At 38.0% G+C, this 16,014-nt stretch overlaps 1 protein-coding gene and 1 long non-coding RNA gene across 2 annotated transcripts in view; one reads left to right on the plus strand and one right to left on the minus strand.

The window, feature by feature from the left end:
• The window catches only part of LOC132428578 (kelch-like protein 41), a 37,605-nt gene extending 29,520 nt beyond the window's left edge, over positions 1-8,085 (minus strand). Inside the window, exons 1-6 of the mRNA XM_069540855.1 lie at positions 7,998-8,085; positions 5,696-5,778; positions 4,316-4,381; positions 3,581-3,630; positions 3,322-3,449; positions 574-709 (exon numbers count right to left, since the gene is read on the minus strand). Of these exons, the coding sequence (XP_069396956.1) occupies positions 574-709; positions 3,322-3,449; positions 3,581-3,630; positions 4,316-4,381; positions 5,696-5,778; positions 7,998-8,056 (522 nt within the window). The 5' untranslated portion in view covers positions 8,057-8,085. The remainder of the gene's footprint in view (positions 1-573; positions 710-3,321; positions 3,450-3,580; positions 3,631-4,315; positions 4,382-5,695; positions 5,779-7,997) is intronic.
• Positions 8,086-8,731: 646 nt separating this feature from the next.
• Positions 8,732-12,068, plus strand: LOC132428135 (uncharacterized). The gene is made up of 4 exons (XR_009520075.1): positions 8,732-8,809; positions 9,620-9,859; positions 10,937-11,126; positions 11,719-12,068. It is a non-coding gene; the product is annotated as an uncharacterized lncRNA (long non-coding RNA).
• The last annotated feature ends 3,946 nt before the right edge of the window (positions 12,069-16,014 follow it).

The raw sequence follows: 16,014 nt of genomic DNA on the forward strand, positions 1-16,014 counted from the left end.
AGACAAATTATTCTCTAGAAATTGATTTGTTTCTTATTCCAACTATTAGTTGCTTATATGTTTCCTCTGGTCATAATTTCAAGAGGAAATGAAAAGTTACAATCATGGATGTAGGAGTCACCAAATGAGTTATATGTTTAATTCCATAAAGACTGGATTAAAAGGCTTCCATGACTGTCCATCCTATAACTCTCCTCAATCAGCCTAAGTTATCATGATGTGGAGGGTAGTGTGGTATGGGGGAAGAGCGTGGCTGTGGGACAGAATAGATGTGGAGGTCACTTAGTTCTTTAGGGCCTGAGTTTTTCATCTGTAAGTGGATAGAGACTGGACTAGATAACCTTTAAGGCCCATTCCAGCTCTAAGTCTACACATAACAAATGTTGATAAAAAGAGCATTAAAACCATAAAAATATGAAAATCAGAATATTGTATATATCAAGAGCTATGTTAATTAAGAGCTATAATGCTTATTTTAACAGTTAAATAAATATATAAACCCAATCATAAATGGAAAAATGATTACCAAAGAAAGCACTGCCCCAAAAGGTTCATTAGTTCTTTGCATGGTACCTGATCACTGGATAAATTCCATACTCCATTGATTTTATCATATACATGTTCTCGTGGTAGTAATCTTAGTTGCTTATTTTGAATTAGCGCACTTCTCAATTTAAAATCACGATACATTTTAGAAGTTTCATATGCTCTATAAAAAAGAACAAAAGACTAATCCAAACTGAAAATGTGATTTTCTTAGATTATGTTTACTTATCTACAAAAATACACAGTTATATACTCAAATAGTTACTAAGGTACATTAAAAATTTTTTCTTCTCAGTAAGTTTTGGTGATTATAGTCTTTTGTACTGTATTTGTCATTTCAGTGTAGTATTTACACATTTTATCTCAGTACCTATATTTAAGATGTCTAATTTTTTAAAAATTTATTTTATTTAATCTATTTTTGGCTGTGTTGGGTCTTTGTTGCTGCACGCGGACTTTATCTAGTTGAGGTGAGCGGGGGCTACTCTTCGTTGCGGTGCACGTGCTTCTTATTGCAGTGGCTTCTCTTGTTGCAGAGCACAGGCTCTAGGCACGTGGGCTTCAGTAGTTACGGCATGTGGCTCAGTAGTTGTGGCTCACGGGCCCTAGAGAGCAGGCTCAGTAGTTGTAGCACATGGGCTTAGTTGCTCCGTGGCATGTGGGATCTTCCCAGACCAGGGATCAAACCTGTGTCCCCTGCACTGGCAGGCAGATTCTTAACCACTGCACCACCAGGAAAATCCCTAGATGTCCAATTTTTAAGTCAATATATATATAGTATGGCACAAATGAGAAGAAGCAGATTTTTTTCTTTAAGCTGAAGAACAATGCTTGCAAAAACAGACATGGAAATTAATTTTTCTATCAAAAAGCTTCCCTTCATTTCTCTGTTTTAGTTAAAGGTACCATTATTCTTTTGATATAAGACTGCAATTACTTTTCTCACTGAAACCTGAAAACATTATGGTCACATCTACCTTTACACAGAAAATTAGAATTAATCTGTACCAACTCCAAAAGGTACCCTAGGACAGCTGTATGTATTTGTGTGTGTGTATGTATGTAATAAAATCGCTATAACTTTGTTTTCTTTCCATGTCTCCCTATTGATAAATAATAAACACAGAAGAAAATTCTGATTAAATTTTGGTTAATTCTAATTTTAACTCCGCAAAAATACAGGCTAATTTACCCTTTTAATAAAACTAAAGGGTTTTCTTTGCCTGAATAACTTTCAAAATCATTTATGTAAATTATAATATGTATTGTTAAATTTCTGATTTTTACATTAATTAATCTTCTAGTATGTAAATTATGAAAGAGCAGGATTCGAGCATTTGATTATAAATCTTAATTTCCTTTAGGGTGGTAATCATCAATATTTAACCAGTGGAAAAAATGGAAACTATTCATGTTATAAATTGTTTTGGAGGGAACAAATAACATTTTTATACTATTAAAGAAAAGTAGCTTCCCTGTTCCCTTCATACTCCATTTCATATTACTTCTCTAAGTAAACTGAAATAAAAAGATAAGAATTAGGTATATGCCTAAGAGAGCTTAAAAAAATATGTTTTCTCACAAAAACTTGTACACAAATGCTCACAGCAGCATTATTCCTAACAGCTAAGAAGTGGAAACAACCCAAATGTCTATCAGCTGATGAGTGGATAAACAAAATATGTATCTATACAATGGAATCTTATTCAGCTATAAAAAGGAATGACGTACTGGTATATGCTACAACATGTAGCATGCTTGAAAACATTACATAAGTGAAAGAACTCAGACATAAAATGCCACTATATTGTATGATTTCATTTATATGAAATGCTCGGAATAGGCAAATCCAGAGACAGAAAGTAAATCAGTGGTTGCCAGGGGACCATGGGGATGAGGGAATGGGAAGTGACTACTATGGGGGTTTCTTTTTTGGAGTGATGGAAATATTCTGGAATTGAGTAGTGGTGAATATATAACACTACCAAACTGTAAACTTAAAAATGGTAAATTTTATCTTATGTGAGTTTTATCTCCAAGAAAAGCAAACAATTATATAGATTAAAAAATCATCAACATAATTAAAAAATAACAACTAGGAAAGAAATAAATTTGCAACATACATGACAGATAGGAGTAAAATTAAGAAATTTACAACAGAAAACTATACATAGCCAACAAATATGAAAACTTTCAACATCACTAGTAATAAAAGAAATTCATATTAAAACAATGGTATATATACATACTATATATATCTGTGTGTATAAGTTTTTGTATGTGTGGTTTTCTTTTTTTTGGCCTGTCATCTTAGCCAAACTTTAAAAAAAATCATAGTACTTAGGGCTGGTTAAAAAAAAAAGAGCTGGGGTAGTAAAAAGAGAATAATTAAGAAAACAAAAAATCAAACAACCACAAAACAACAAAAAATTTCTCTTTAGAGAAATTACCCAATCATGCCTTCTACTGTTAGAAAAATAACCTTAATTCCTTAATTGAATTATTCAACTTGGTTATCTACACTGAACGAATTCTCTATTTCATTTTTAACTACCTTGGTAGCTAATTTAATAGACTCTTCAGCAGTTTTATGTGTTTTATAAATACCTTCAAAGTGTTTATTAAATGGTAATGCTACATGTTCTATGTATCTTCAGGATGTTTGCAATAGAGCTTGGAGGAAGACAGCACCACATGTCGAAATTTTACCCTCTAAACCTTTATGTCATAGAATTACCTTAAAAATATTTAATAATCTATAAAGTATTACCATACCTGTGTACTGCAATCACAGAAGTAAAAAGTCTAGGACTTCCAGGAACCAAATTTGTAAATATAAACTCAAAACGAGTACTGTTACATTTTGTTAGTATATAAAGAGCTTCAGTTTGGCCTCGTAATTTCTGTAAAGACAAATTTATTTAAAGCTTCAGATTTTAAGAGCAATTTCTCATTTATAGTAAAAACAAACATCAACCTCAAATATCTACTGTTTCTTCAGTATATATATTTCAATAAGATTTTTCAGACTTACAGAATTAGCAGTCCTTGTTGTAATATTCAATATGCAGTTGTAACCAATAGCTAAAATTTAAAAGCAAAGAATTTAAAGAACATGATACAATAAATTGAGGGAAAAAACTATATATACAGAACTTTTAAGTTTAAAAAATTAAATATATATAAAAATACAATTAATATTTTTTATGAAATATCTACAAATTTAAGTTAAATAATTAAAAGGACTAGAAAGATAATTCTGCCTCTTTTGAACAAAAGTATTCTCAACATGGGGAAAAAGGAGGTTTGCTTCTCTAAAACCTATACAGTATTATTTACTAAAAATCTTAGCACCACAACATCAAGAGAAAAAGTCTAGCTGGAAAATCTATGATACCTTTAAAAAAACAAATGAAACAAAATTTAACACAATGAAAGATTGTACTTTTATTAGAATTTAATCTCCCTTCTTTGGTATTACTTGAAACAGGTTATAGCAAGTTTCAAAGTAAAGTAAAAAACGAAACCAAAAATCATTCAGTGTAAAAGCACTAATCCTGTATATGTCCAAGAGACAAAATGGACAGACTCAAAAAAACATTCCTTTTGCATTATGAGGCAGTCTGTGGTTAGTCTACGATTTCTTAAGTTTTTATCAATTAAAGTTTTTCACATATTTCATAGTATAGCTTCTTTTGGTGTCAAAAGCCACTGTGCAAGTTTACTTGACAAATTATTTTTTTTCTTTCATGCTAACAAAGATACTTACAAAGATTGACTCTGAGTAATGCCAAAGAGCGCCAGATAATTCTTAAATTTGTTACTAAGAGTCTACCTAAAAGCAAACAAACAGAAAAATAAATTACCTTAAATAAGGACCCATTTTTGCAGTATAGAATGAGATGGACATGAAACTTCTGGCCCAGTACCAACAGCAACACCCACAGATGTTTTTCATACAGTTATTAATTGAAAATACTTATTGCGCATATCCATTCTAGGTAAGGTATACAATGTGTGATTCAGAATCTCAGAGAAACAAAATCTGATAGTTACTGAAAAAATACAGGTATTCACTGCCACCACCTTGGTTTGACTCAACTGACAGAGGAGAAAACTTTGTACTGTTTTTTTTTTTTTTCTCAGTAGAAGCTGTTCTGGGTGTCCCAGTAGGTTATATGCGTCCAATTGAGTATGAGTACAGGACAGTATAATTATTAAGCCATTCAGTGAAATCACACTTCTCAAAGAACTCTCATATATATATGAATCCCTGCCTTTGAGCAGTCTCTTAGCAGTTCTCATTTAAATGAGCCATATACTCATACACCCAGTTTTTTTGCTGTGAGCAAACTTTTTCCTCATATGAAGTTACGGCTAGGCTGAAGTCTGTTTAAGGCTTATGCTTTTCATTCTTAGCCTCAAACTGATGTTCTTACACTGAAATATGTACCAAGTTAGATAAACTTCATTTCTCAAAGTATGTCCTATGAAATAGTAGTCCCTACAGATGCTCCAAGAAAAAAAAAAAGTCAAGCAAATCTGTGCATGGTAAACTATGTGTCTTAGAAGTTTGTAATACAATTAGCATATGAGGATAGTTTTGAAATATCTTGAACTAATATCTTGAACTAAGTTAACTCTCTTAACTTTAACACATTTCTTAAGCAAATTATAACAATGGAATTCTTTTGATGAGTAATCTATAGCCATGTCATACTCCTTCCTCCCTGAAAAAACCCCTAGAATATCTAAAATCAGAGAAACTAAGCCTGTGTGAATGCTGGAGTGAGATGGGATAGGAGGTCCTAAAAACAAAGGAAGGCGGTCTCAAGAGAAACTGTGGAACATTACATGGTATGTTTGACAAATAGTAAGTCACCCAGCATGGCTAGAGTGTAAAGTTCCCACAAGATCACAGAGGACTAGACCTGCATCTATCAGTCAGGGTCAAAGAGAAAAGAGATGGCTCACTTAAATTAGGATAACTGGGTTTTATTTACAGAAGGACTTATTACAATGGTATGGGGTGGGGCATCAGGAACCATAATTGACATATAATGCTGTTTCATATCTTATTCTCCAGCTAATATAACTTAACGTTTGTAATTTAAACCAGAAATACAAAATACATTAGAAATATACTCACCTTTATCCCCATTATTTCCTTTGGTGTCTTCAATTGAATCTAAACAATCAATAAGGACTTCTCCAGGTCTTGTTTTCATTTGTCTAAAATAAATATAAAGGCTTTAATTTTTAGCTACAACTATACCCGCTTACCAACTAGTGAGGGAGAGAAAAGGCATATGCATATAAAACAGACAAAAGTATAAATAATACAGTACCAAATGCTCAGGCATTTGAAAATAAGGTTTTCAAGAACTTAAAGAACCTGGAGATCAAGTGGGGCCTGGAGTGACCAGGGACATGGAGAGAAGTCAGAACTAAAGGAGAGGTAGAATTTGGAGAAATAAAAGAGAGAGAGGAGAATCTATGATTAAGGACCAGAAATAAGAAATGATAAGAGAATGTAGGAAGACTGGCCTGGCTGGGGAAGAAGGTACATGTTGAGAAGTAGTGAAAAATATAGTAGGATAGGTAAGAAGGAACCAGATTATGGATAACCTAGAATGTCAGTCAGATAGATATGGGTTTTATCCTGTGGACAGTGGAGAAGTCCCAGAGGTTTCTGAGTAAAGCAAAGGAGTCATGCAGTTATGGAAGGAACAGATTAAAGCAAAGCAACATTTGGACTTGGTACACAATCAGATAAAGGAGACAAAAGGAAATAAAGAATGAAGAATAGGTTGCTGACTGATAGAATGCAATCTAGAGTGCCAAAAGAAAAGAAAAGAAAAACCTAGCAGAATATGTGGTACAGCCTTCTAACACATTCTCAATAAAGCCAACTCAATTACCTACTGGAAATACAGACATGATCATACACTTCACTGTTGAAAAGCCATATTACCCCACTACCTAGATGATGAAGTCCAAAATCCTCAACTGAATATTTCACAATCTAGCTAATCTACCTTTCTATTTGCACCTCCTTTCTCTACCTGCCAGACCCTGCTTCTAGCCAATGAGATTTATACCTCTAAGACTCTGCATCTAATTTTTTTCTTTTCTTTTCTTCCTTTTCTTTTTTCTGGAATACTCTCCTCCTGTATACCCTAGCAAGGCCCTGACCATTCATCAGGGCTCAATTCAAATATTACTTTTTCTTTGAGGCCTTCCCTAGGAAGAATGAACTTTTCTGTTTCTATGGTCCTCCAGCTTTTTGTTCATTTTTTCCATGACGGTATTTACCACATTTTTTATAGTTAGTTGTCTACATCTATCTCCTGCAGTAGAATGGGGGTGGGGTGGGGGAAGGGTGTCATTTCCTATTATTTTTGTATCTTTAGCTATCAGCACAGTCACCAGTACGTAGTAAGCATCTGATAAATGTTTAATAAACCGAAAATGTTCATGAAATGAATCTTTGCTTAAGAACCCTCCAAGAATAGCAGGAAAAGTCAAAGAATGTGTGCAATATGTAACCGTTGCTTATAACTTTATAAATTCCCTTCCCTCACAACGCCTTAAAGGATCCAAGACCATGTCAGTATTATGTATCTAGCCACAGCTAAGCCTGGAAAATTAATATTTCATTTTTTCCACCTAAGAAAGTTCTATTCATAATAAAGAATCATGCGAATTGGCTAAGAAGCTCCAAACCATCAACCCAAGAACCTTAGCTTTACTGTTTTCCAACGCTTACTATCCCAATGGGCACTTTTTTCCTGGACTGCCGGCAGGAGGTTTCTAACTATTCTCGTTAAAACATGAAAATTTCCAAAAACAGGGCTTCTGTTTGAGAGGCTCCAAAAGAGGGTTCCTTCTTCCTATTGGTGATTTAGATGAATAACTAGAAACGAAGCTTACCACGGAAATAAAGTCTGCATGGTTAGGGATTTTGGAGAATGCTTACTCTCACTTCCCTCGGAGACTCAAGCTTTAGAACGGTGAAGTCATTTTTCTAAGGGCCCACAATGTGTGTCCTTATTCTAGACCTAGTTTCCGAAGCTTCGTTTCCAGAGTCCCTGCTCCACGTTCCTTCCACCATACGAAACTGGCACCATAAGCTCACTGGGGTGTACTGGACGCCCAAGCCCAAGGCGGTCCCTGCAGTGTTTGGGCTCAGCTTCCGACAGGTCCCCCGGGTCAAGCCGCGACCGGGGATCGTAAGGGACCGAAACTGCGTACAATCTAGACGCGCTCCGGCAGTGGCGCCTGGGGAGGGCCGCTGGGCCCCGGACAGTCTGGGGTCTCCTGAGGTGAGGACAGCAGACGCCAACCTCCTCCCACCCTCGCGAGGGCCTTAGGCTCCGCCTCCGGGTCGGGAAATCGCGCCGCGGCGCCCTCTACAGGCTCCCGGCCACTGGGGAATCTTGGCGACTCACTGTGAGGACACGTCGAAGCGGACATCCCGGTCCTCCCAAAGCGCATCCAGCACCGACATGGTGACCGCGGCGGGGGAGGCCTAACGGCGTCTTGCCGGCTCCAAGACAACGGACCGCCTCTGGCACGACGTCTACGGCGGGCGCCGAGACCCAAACTTCCTCGAGATAGTGTGCGCGCTTTCCCGGCCCTGTGGTGTAGTTAAGCGGATTTGAGGCTCCAGGCAGGTTTCCGTGCCTCAGAGAAGCAGAACTGGCCCCGGCGCAGGAGCGGGTGCTTGACTTCTGAGTGACCTTCCGCACCTCCAGACTCGCCTCCTTAAGCCGTTCCTCCCCGCCCACCCCCTTCCGTTCCTCTCCATACACTGTCGGGAAATTTAGCCTTAGGGACTCCCCAGGCGGTTCACTGGTTAGGACTCCGCGCTTCCACTACTGGTGACCTTGGTTCCATCCCTGGTGGGCCAACTAAGATCCCGCAAGCCGCGTGGTGCGGTCTGAAAAAAAGAGAGAAATGTAGACTTAAAACTCGAAATTCCTCGTCTGGCTCTGCCTCCTCCGGCCCAGCCCACCTCATGCCGTCCTCGCGCCTTCTGCTTGCTCTCCAACCAGGCAGGGCTCAGCGCCTTTGGAGGGCGCCCCCTTTCTCTGTCTGGAACTCTCGTTCTCCAGATCTCTACCTGGCCCGTCCTTTGTCACTTCAGCCTCAGCTCAAAAGTGAACTAAAGCGGTCCTTAACCTTTCTTCTCTCGCTCTGCTGTGAGTACCTTGAGGACAGAGTTCCCTTTGAACCCACGCGAGCACAGAGTAGGCATTCGGTAAGTACTTTTCGAATGTATCAAAGTGCCGTCCTTCCCTCAGTTCATGACAGTTCTCTAAATCAATGGTTCCGAGTGTGGTCCGGGGACTCCAGGAGGTCCTCAAGATCCTTGCAGGGCGCCCACAAGGTCCAAATGTATTTTTAATAACACTATTTGTCTTTTTAATTCTCAGTCTCCCTTTGAGTGTACAGAGGAGTTTTTTAGAAGCCACATGATGTGAAATTGAATGTGAAAGAGATACGAGAAAACAGCTGTCTTAATATCAAGCTGGATGTTAAAAAAGATTTGCAAAAATGTAGAACAATGTTACTCTTCTTACAATTTTTTGAAAATATAATTAAAAAATGTAATATATGTTAATATATAATGAGGTTATTTTTACTTTTAAATGAACTAAGTGAATTTTTAAACATCTCAATAAATATCAGTAGCTATAACCCATATAAACAAAAGCTCTTTCAGATCCTCAATGATATTTTTAAGGGTATAAAGGGGTCCTGGGATCAAAAGTTTGATCACTTTAAATTATCTGGCACCCTGGTGTGTCAGGCTTTGTTCCAAATACTGGGTATATTCATATGAAAGGCATGAGGAATTTTTCTCAGGTTGACGAAGGTAAGGGAGACAAAGGAACGTGTGGTGGACACAGACTAAAGTGGCCCCCATTGAGTCATGCCCTTGTATGATCCTATCCCCTTGGATGTGAGCAGAACCTGTGACTTTCATCCAGCTAATAAAATATAGCAAAGATGATGGGATGTAAAAGTGACGGGATATCCTTCCCATGTTTATACTATGTTAAATAAGGCTGGATCTCAGCTGACTGGAGCAAGAGAGACTCTCCTGCTTGCCTTGAAGAAGCCACCTGCTATGATACCACCTTTAGGGCCAGCGGTCTCACGTCCTATAGGTGCAAGGAGCTGAAATCTGCCAACAACCTGAATGAGCCTGGAAGCAGATCTTTCCCCAGTAAAACTTCTGATGAGGCCTTAGCCCCAGGAAGTATCTGGATTGCAGCCTGGTTGTGACCCTAAGCAGAAAACCGAGGTAAGTCATGCTTGGACTTCTGATCTACAGAAACAGGGAGATAATAAATGTCTGTAGTTTTAAGCTGCAGTCATTTGTTATATGCTGCAATAGAAAACTAAGACAGAGATTGGTATCAGGAGTGGTGTGTTACTCTAACGAATAGCAGAGGCTATTACACCCAGCAAAATTCTGCTGGTGGGAAGCAGGCTGATATAATTACTCACCTGTTGGGAATTCCCTTGTGGTCCAGTGGTTAGGACTTGGCGTTTTCACTGCCAGGGCCTGAGTTTGATCCCTGGTTGGGGAAGTAAAGATCCTGCAAGCTGCAAGGTGTGGCCAAAAAAAAAAAAAAAAAATTACTCACCTGTAAACATGTGCTACATTTCATGAAAAAGCAAGGATGACTCAGAGGATCTGAGCACCACGGAAGATTATTCCCAGATCTTAAACCTTAAGCAGTAAAAATCCAACATTTGCGCAGATGGATGTCAGAATTGTTATATGGCAGTGGCTCATTTGTACCTTCCATTTCCCCCCTGTTGAACTGGAATGTCTCTAACTGTTCTCCTATGCCAGTCCCACCATTGTATGATGGGAGTGTTGGGAGCACTGATCTCTTTGGTTTCACAGGTCACTAAGGGGAATTGTGCTTCGAGGAACTGCACTTAGTGAATTATAGCCAGGAGCCTCATTTGCTCAGATGTAAATGATTTAGATGATGAGATCTTGGATTTTGAGCTGATGCTGTAATGTGATGAGAGGGGAATCTGGGGACGGAGTACACAGTTTTGTTTTTTTTTTTTCCTTTGGGAGAGGCATGAATTGTTCAGGGCTATAGGCAGAATTCCAGGTGGCCTCTAAGATTCCCACCCATGGTGTACATATCTTATGTAATCCCCTCCCCTTGATTGTGGAAGAATCTATGTATAGGATATGAGTCTTGTGGTTAGATTATGTTGTATGGCAAAGATGAAAGAGTTTTGCAGATGTGATTAATGCCCTTTGAATTAGTCAAAAGAGAGACTATCCTTGGTGGGCCTGAACTTATCAGGTGAGCCCTTAAAAGAGATTTTCTTGCTGACTTTGATGAAATAGTGTCCAAGTTATGAGAGAGCCACATGTCTAGGAACTGAGGGCAGCCTTCAGGAGTTGAGAGCCAGCAAGAAAACGATAATTCCAGTCATCCAACCACAAGGAACCAATTCTGCTAAGGAACCTGAATGAGCCTGGAAGGGGACCCCAAACCTCAGATGAGATCACATCCCTGCAGACACCTTGATTCCAGGTAAGCAAAGAACTCAGCCCAGACTCCTGACCCACAGAAAACACTGTGAGACAATAAGTTTGTGTTGTTTTAAACATCTGAGATGGTGATAATTTATTACAGCAACATTAAATTAATGCCCTGACATCACAGTAGGACCTTTGAAACAAAGACTGAAATGACTATTTTTCAGTGCTTTTAACTGGGCCTTCATATACTTTGTTTCCCAGACTTTTTTTCTCCTGCATTTGTAAGTAAAGTTTTGTGTGTGTGTATGTGTTTTACTTTTTAAATCAATTTTATTGAGGTATGATTTACATATAATAAAATATACCCATTTTAGATGAATTTTGACAAGTATATGCATGTAACCACTTCCATAATGAAGCTACAGAACATTTCCGTCACCCCAAAAAGTTTTTTCATGCCCCTTTGCAGTCAACTTCAGGTTCCAGAAACCATTTGTTTGCTTTCTGTCACTGCAGATTATTTTTCATTATTTTTGTTGTGGTACAATATATGTATATATATAACATAAAAAGTACCATATTGTAAATTGATTTTGTGTGTTCTAGGATTTTATATAAATGGTGTAATAAATTATATACTATAGGGCTTCCCTGGTGGCGCAGTGGTTAAGAATCCGCCTGCCAGTGCAGGGGGCACAGGTTCGAGCCCTGGTCCCGGAAGATCCCACATGCCGCGGAGCAACTAAGCCCGTGCACCACAACTACTGAGCCTGCGCTCTAGAGCCCTCAAGCCACAACTATTGAAGCCTGCGTGCCTAGAGCCTGTGGTCTGCAACAGGAGAAACCACCGCAATGAGAAGCCTGCACACCGCAATGAAGAGTAGCCCCCGCTCACTGCAACTAGAGAAAGCCCACACACAGCAACGAAGACCCAATGCAGCCAAAAATAAATAAATAAAATAAATTTATTAAACAAATTTTATATACTCTTCTGTATCTGGCTTCTTTCATTTTGCAGAATGTTTTGAGGTTCGTCCATATTGATACATGTATCAGTAATTTGCTCCTTTTTACTGCTGTCTTATTTTGCATTCTATGGTTATACTGCAGTTTGTTTCACATGTTGGACATTTGGGTCATTTCCAGTTATCATTAATAAAGTTGCCAATAGCAATCATGCATAAGTCTTTTTGTGGATATAGATTTTAATTTCTTTTGAGTAAATTCCTAGGAGTGGAATTACTGGGTCGTATGGTAGGTGTATTTTTTTTTTTTTTTTGGCGGTACGCGGGCCTCTCACTGCTGTGGCCTCTCCGGTTGTGGAGCACAGGCTCCGGACACGCAGGCTCAGCGGCCATGGCCCACGGGCCCAGCCGCTCCGCAACACGTGGGATCCTCCCGGACCGGGGCATGAACCTGCGTCCCCTGCATCGGCAGGTGGATTCTCAACCACTGCACCACCAGGGAAGCCCTGTAGGTGTATTTTTAACTGCCATCTGTTTTCCATAACAGTTGTACCATTTTACATTCCCACCAACAATGTATCTCCATTATTTGTCAATCTGTTCAATTTTGCCATTCCACTGGGTATATAGTGGTACCTCATTGTGGTTTTAACATGTATTTCCCTGATGACTAATGGTATTAATCATCTTTTCGTGTGCTGATTGAACATTTGTAAATCCTTGTTGTAAATTGTCTGTTTATGTCATTTCCATTTTTTAACAGGTTGTTTGGTTTCGTATTATTGAATTTTGTAAGAGCAAAGTCCTTTGTTAGATATGTGTATTGAGAATATCTTCTCTCAGTCTCTGGCTTGCCTTTCCATTTCTTAACTTTTTTCTTCCAAAGAGCAGAAGTGTTTAGTTCTTAATGTTAATGAAGTTTAATTGATCATTTTTTCTTTTCTATTTAATATTTTCTGTGTACTGAGAAATCTTTCTCAACCCGAGATCACAACAGTTTTCTTCTAGAAGTCTTAACAGTTTTAGATTTTCATTTATGTATATGATCTGTTTCAGGTTAAGTTTAATGTATGATATGAGGAAAGGTAGAGGTTCATTTTTGTCCCTCATGAGATTCCTTTATTTTCTATATGAATATTCGGTTGTTCTAGCACCACTTTTTTTTGTTGAAGTATAGTTGATATACAATATTATTGGGTTGGCCAAAAAGTGCCTTTTAAGTAAAAATAAAAGACACATTTTTCATTTTCACCAAGAATTTTATTGAACAACGTATTCAGTTTTGTTCCACTACCTTCTGCCATTTTTCAGGCAACTTTTTATCTTTTTGAGCAAAGAACCCTTCCAGGTGCCTTTTACAGTCTTCCAGGGAACTGAAATTTTTTCCATTAAGAAAATTTTGTGAAGACTGAAATAAATGGAAACCCAGAGGTGTAATGTCTCGTGAATACGGCGGATGAATCAGAACTTCCCAGCCAAGCTGTAACAGTTTTTGCCTGGTCATCAAAGAAACATGCAGTCTTGCGTTACCCTGATGGATGATTATGTGTTTTCTGTTGACTAATTCTGGACGCTTTTCATCGAGTGCTGCTTTCAGTTGGTCTAGTTGGGAGCAGTACTTGTTGGAATTAATCATTCGGTTTTCAGGAAGGAGCTCATAATAGAGGACTCCCTTCCAATCTCACCATATACATAACCTCACCTTCTTTGGATGAAGACTGGCCTTTGGTGTGGTTGGTGGTGGTTCATTTCGCTTGCCCCACGATCTCTTCTATTCCACATTATTGTACAGTATCCACTTTTCATCGCCCATCACAATTTGTTTTAAAAATGGAACATTTTCTTCACATTTAAGTAGAGAATCGCATGCGTAAATACGGTCAAGAAGGTTTTTTTTTTTGCTTAATTTATGTGGAACCCAAACATCAAAGCGATTAACATAGCTAAGCTGGTACAAATGATTTTCAACACTTGATTTGGATATTTGAGTAGGTCGGCTATCTCCCGCCTGGTATAACATTGCTTGTTCTCAGTTAATGTCTCGATTTGATCGCTGTCAACTTCAGCTGGTCTACCGACCGTGGAGCATTGTCCAGCAAGAAATCTCCAGCATGAAACTTCGCAAACCACTTTTGACATGTTTGATCAGTCGCAGCACCTTCTCCATACACTGCACAAAATTTTTTTTGCGTTTCAGTTGCGTTTTTACCTTTCTTGAAATAATAAAGCATAATATGCCAGAAACGTTGCTTTTTTCCCCTCCATCTTCCATATTAAAATGGCTACACAAAAATTCATCAATTTTGATAAGTCTTTTTTTAAATGCATGCTGATATGACAGCTGTCACATACAATCTAACAAAATTGTTTCGAATGAAGTTAAAGACAACTAAGTGCTACTAGAGCCATCTTATGGAAAAAACCGAAAGAACCTTTTGGCCAACCCAATATATAAGTTACGGGTGTATAATATAGTGATTCACAATTTTTAAAGGTTATACTCCATTTATAGTTATTATAAAATATTGGCAATATTCCCTATGTTATACAATATATCCTTTTAGCTTATTTTATACATAATAGTTTGTACCTCTTAATCCTCCACCTCTATATTGCCCTTCCCCCCTTCCCTCTCCCCACTGTTAACCACTAGTTTGTTCTCTATATCTGTGAGCCTGCTTCTTTTTTGTTGTATTCACTAGTTTGTTGTACTTTTTAGATTCTGCATATAAGTGATATCATACAGTGTTTGTCTTTCTTTGTCTGATGTCTATCCATGTTGCTGCAAATGGCAAAATTTCATTCTTTTTTATGGCTGACTAGTATTCAATTGTATATGTATATACACCACATCATATATATATATATATATATATATTTGGCTGTACTGGGTCTTAGTTGCGGCATGCAGGATCTTCATTGCCATGTGCAGGATCTTTAGTTGTGGCATGGGAACTCTTAGTTGTGGTATACATGTGGGATCTAGTCCCCTGACCAGGGATCGAAGCTGGTCCCCCTATATTGGGAGCATGGAGTCTTAACCACTGGACCACCGGGGAAGTCTCTACCACATCATCTTTATCCATTCATCTGTTGACAGACACTCAGGTTGCTTCCATATCTTGGCAATTGTAAATAATGCTGCTATGAATATTGGGGCGAATGTATCTTTTCATATTAGTGTTTTTGTGGGGTTTTTTGGTTAGATACTCAGGAGTGGAATTGCTGGGTCATATGGTAGTTCTATTTTTAGTTTTTTGAGAAACCTCCATACTATTTTCTCCAGTGGCTGCGCTAATGTACATTCTCACTGACAGTGTACAAGGGTTCCCTTTTCTCCACATCCTCACCAACATTTGTTATTTGTGTTCTTTTTGATGATGGCCATCCTGACAGGTATGAGGTGATATTGTGGTTTTGATTTGCATTTCCCTGATGATTAGTGATGTTGAGCATCTTTTCATGTGCCTGTTGGCCATCTGCATTTCCTCTTTGGAAAAATGTCTATTTATGTCTTCTATTTTTTAATCAGGTTGTTTGTTTTTTGATGTTGAGATGTATGAGCTGTTTATATATTTTGGATAGTAACCCCTTATTGGTCATATCATTTGCAAATATTTTCTCCCATTCAGTAGGTTGTCTTTTTGTTTTTGAGATGGTTTCCTTTGCTATGCACAAGCTTTTAAGTCTAATTAGGTCCCATTTGTTTATTTTTGCTTTAGGAGACAAAACTATTTCTATGATTTATGTCAGAGTGTTCTGCCTGTTTTCCTCTAGGAGTTTTATGGTTTCTGGTCTTACATTTAGGTCTGTAATCCATTTTGAGTTTATTTTTGTGTATGGTGTTAGAGAATGTTCTAATTTCATTCTTTTTTTTTTACTTGATATAGGTAATTTAATTTAATTAATTTATTTTCTCACATCTTTATTGGAGTATAAGTGCTTTACAATTTTGTGTTAGTTTCTGCTGTACAA

This window comes from Delphinus delphis, chromosome 7 (assembly GCF_949987515.2).
Source record: "Delphinus delphis chromosome 7, mDelDel1.2, whole genome shotgun sequence".
Classification (NCBI taxonomy): domain Eukaryota; kingdom Metazoa; phylum Chordata; class Mammalia; order Artiodactyla; family Delphinidae; genus Delphinus; species Delphinus delphis.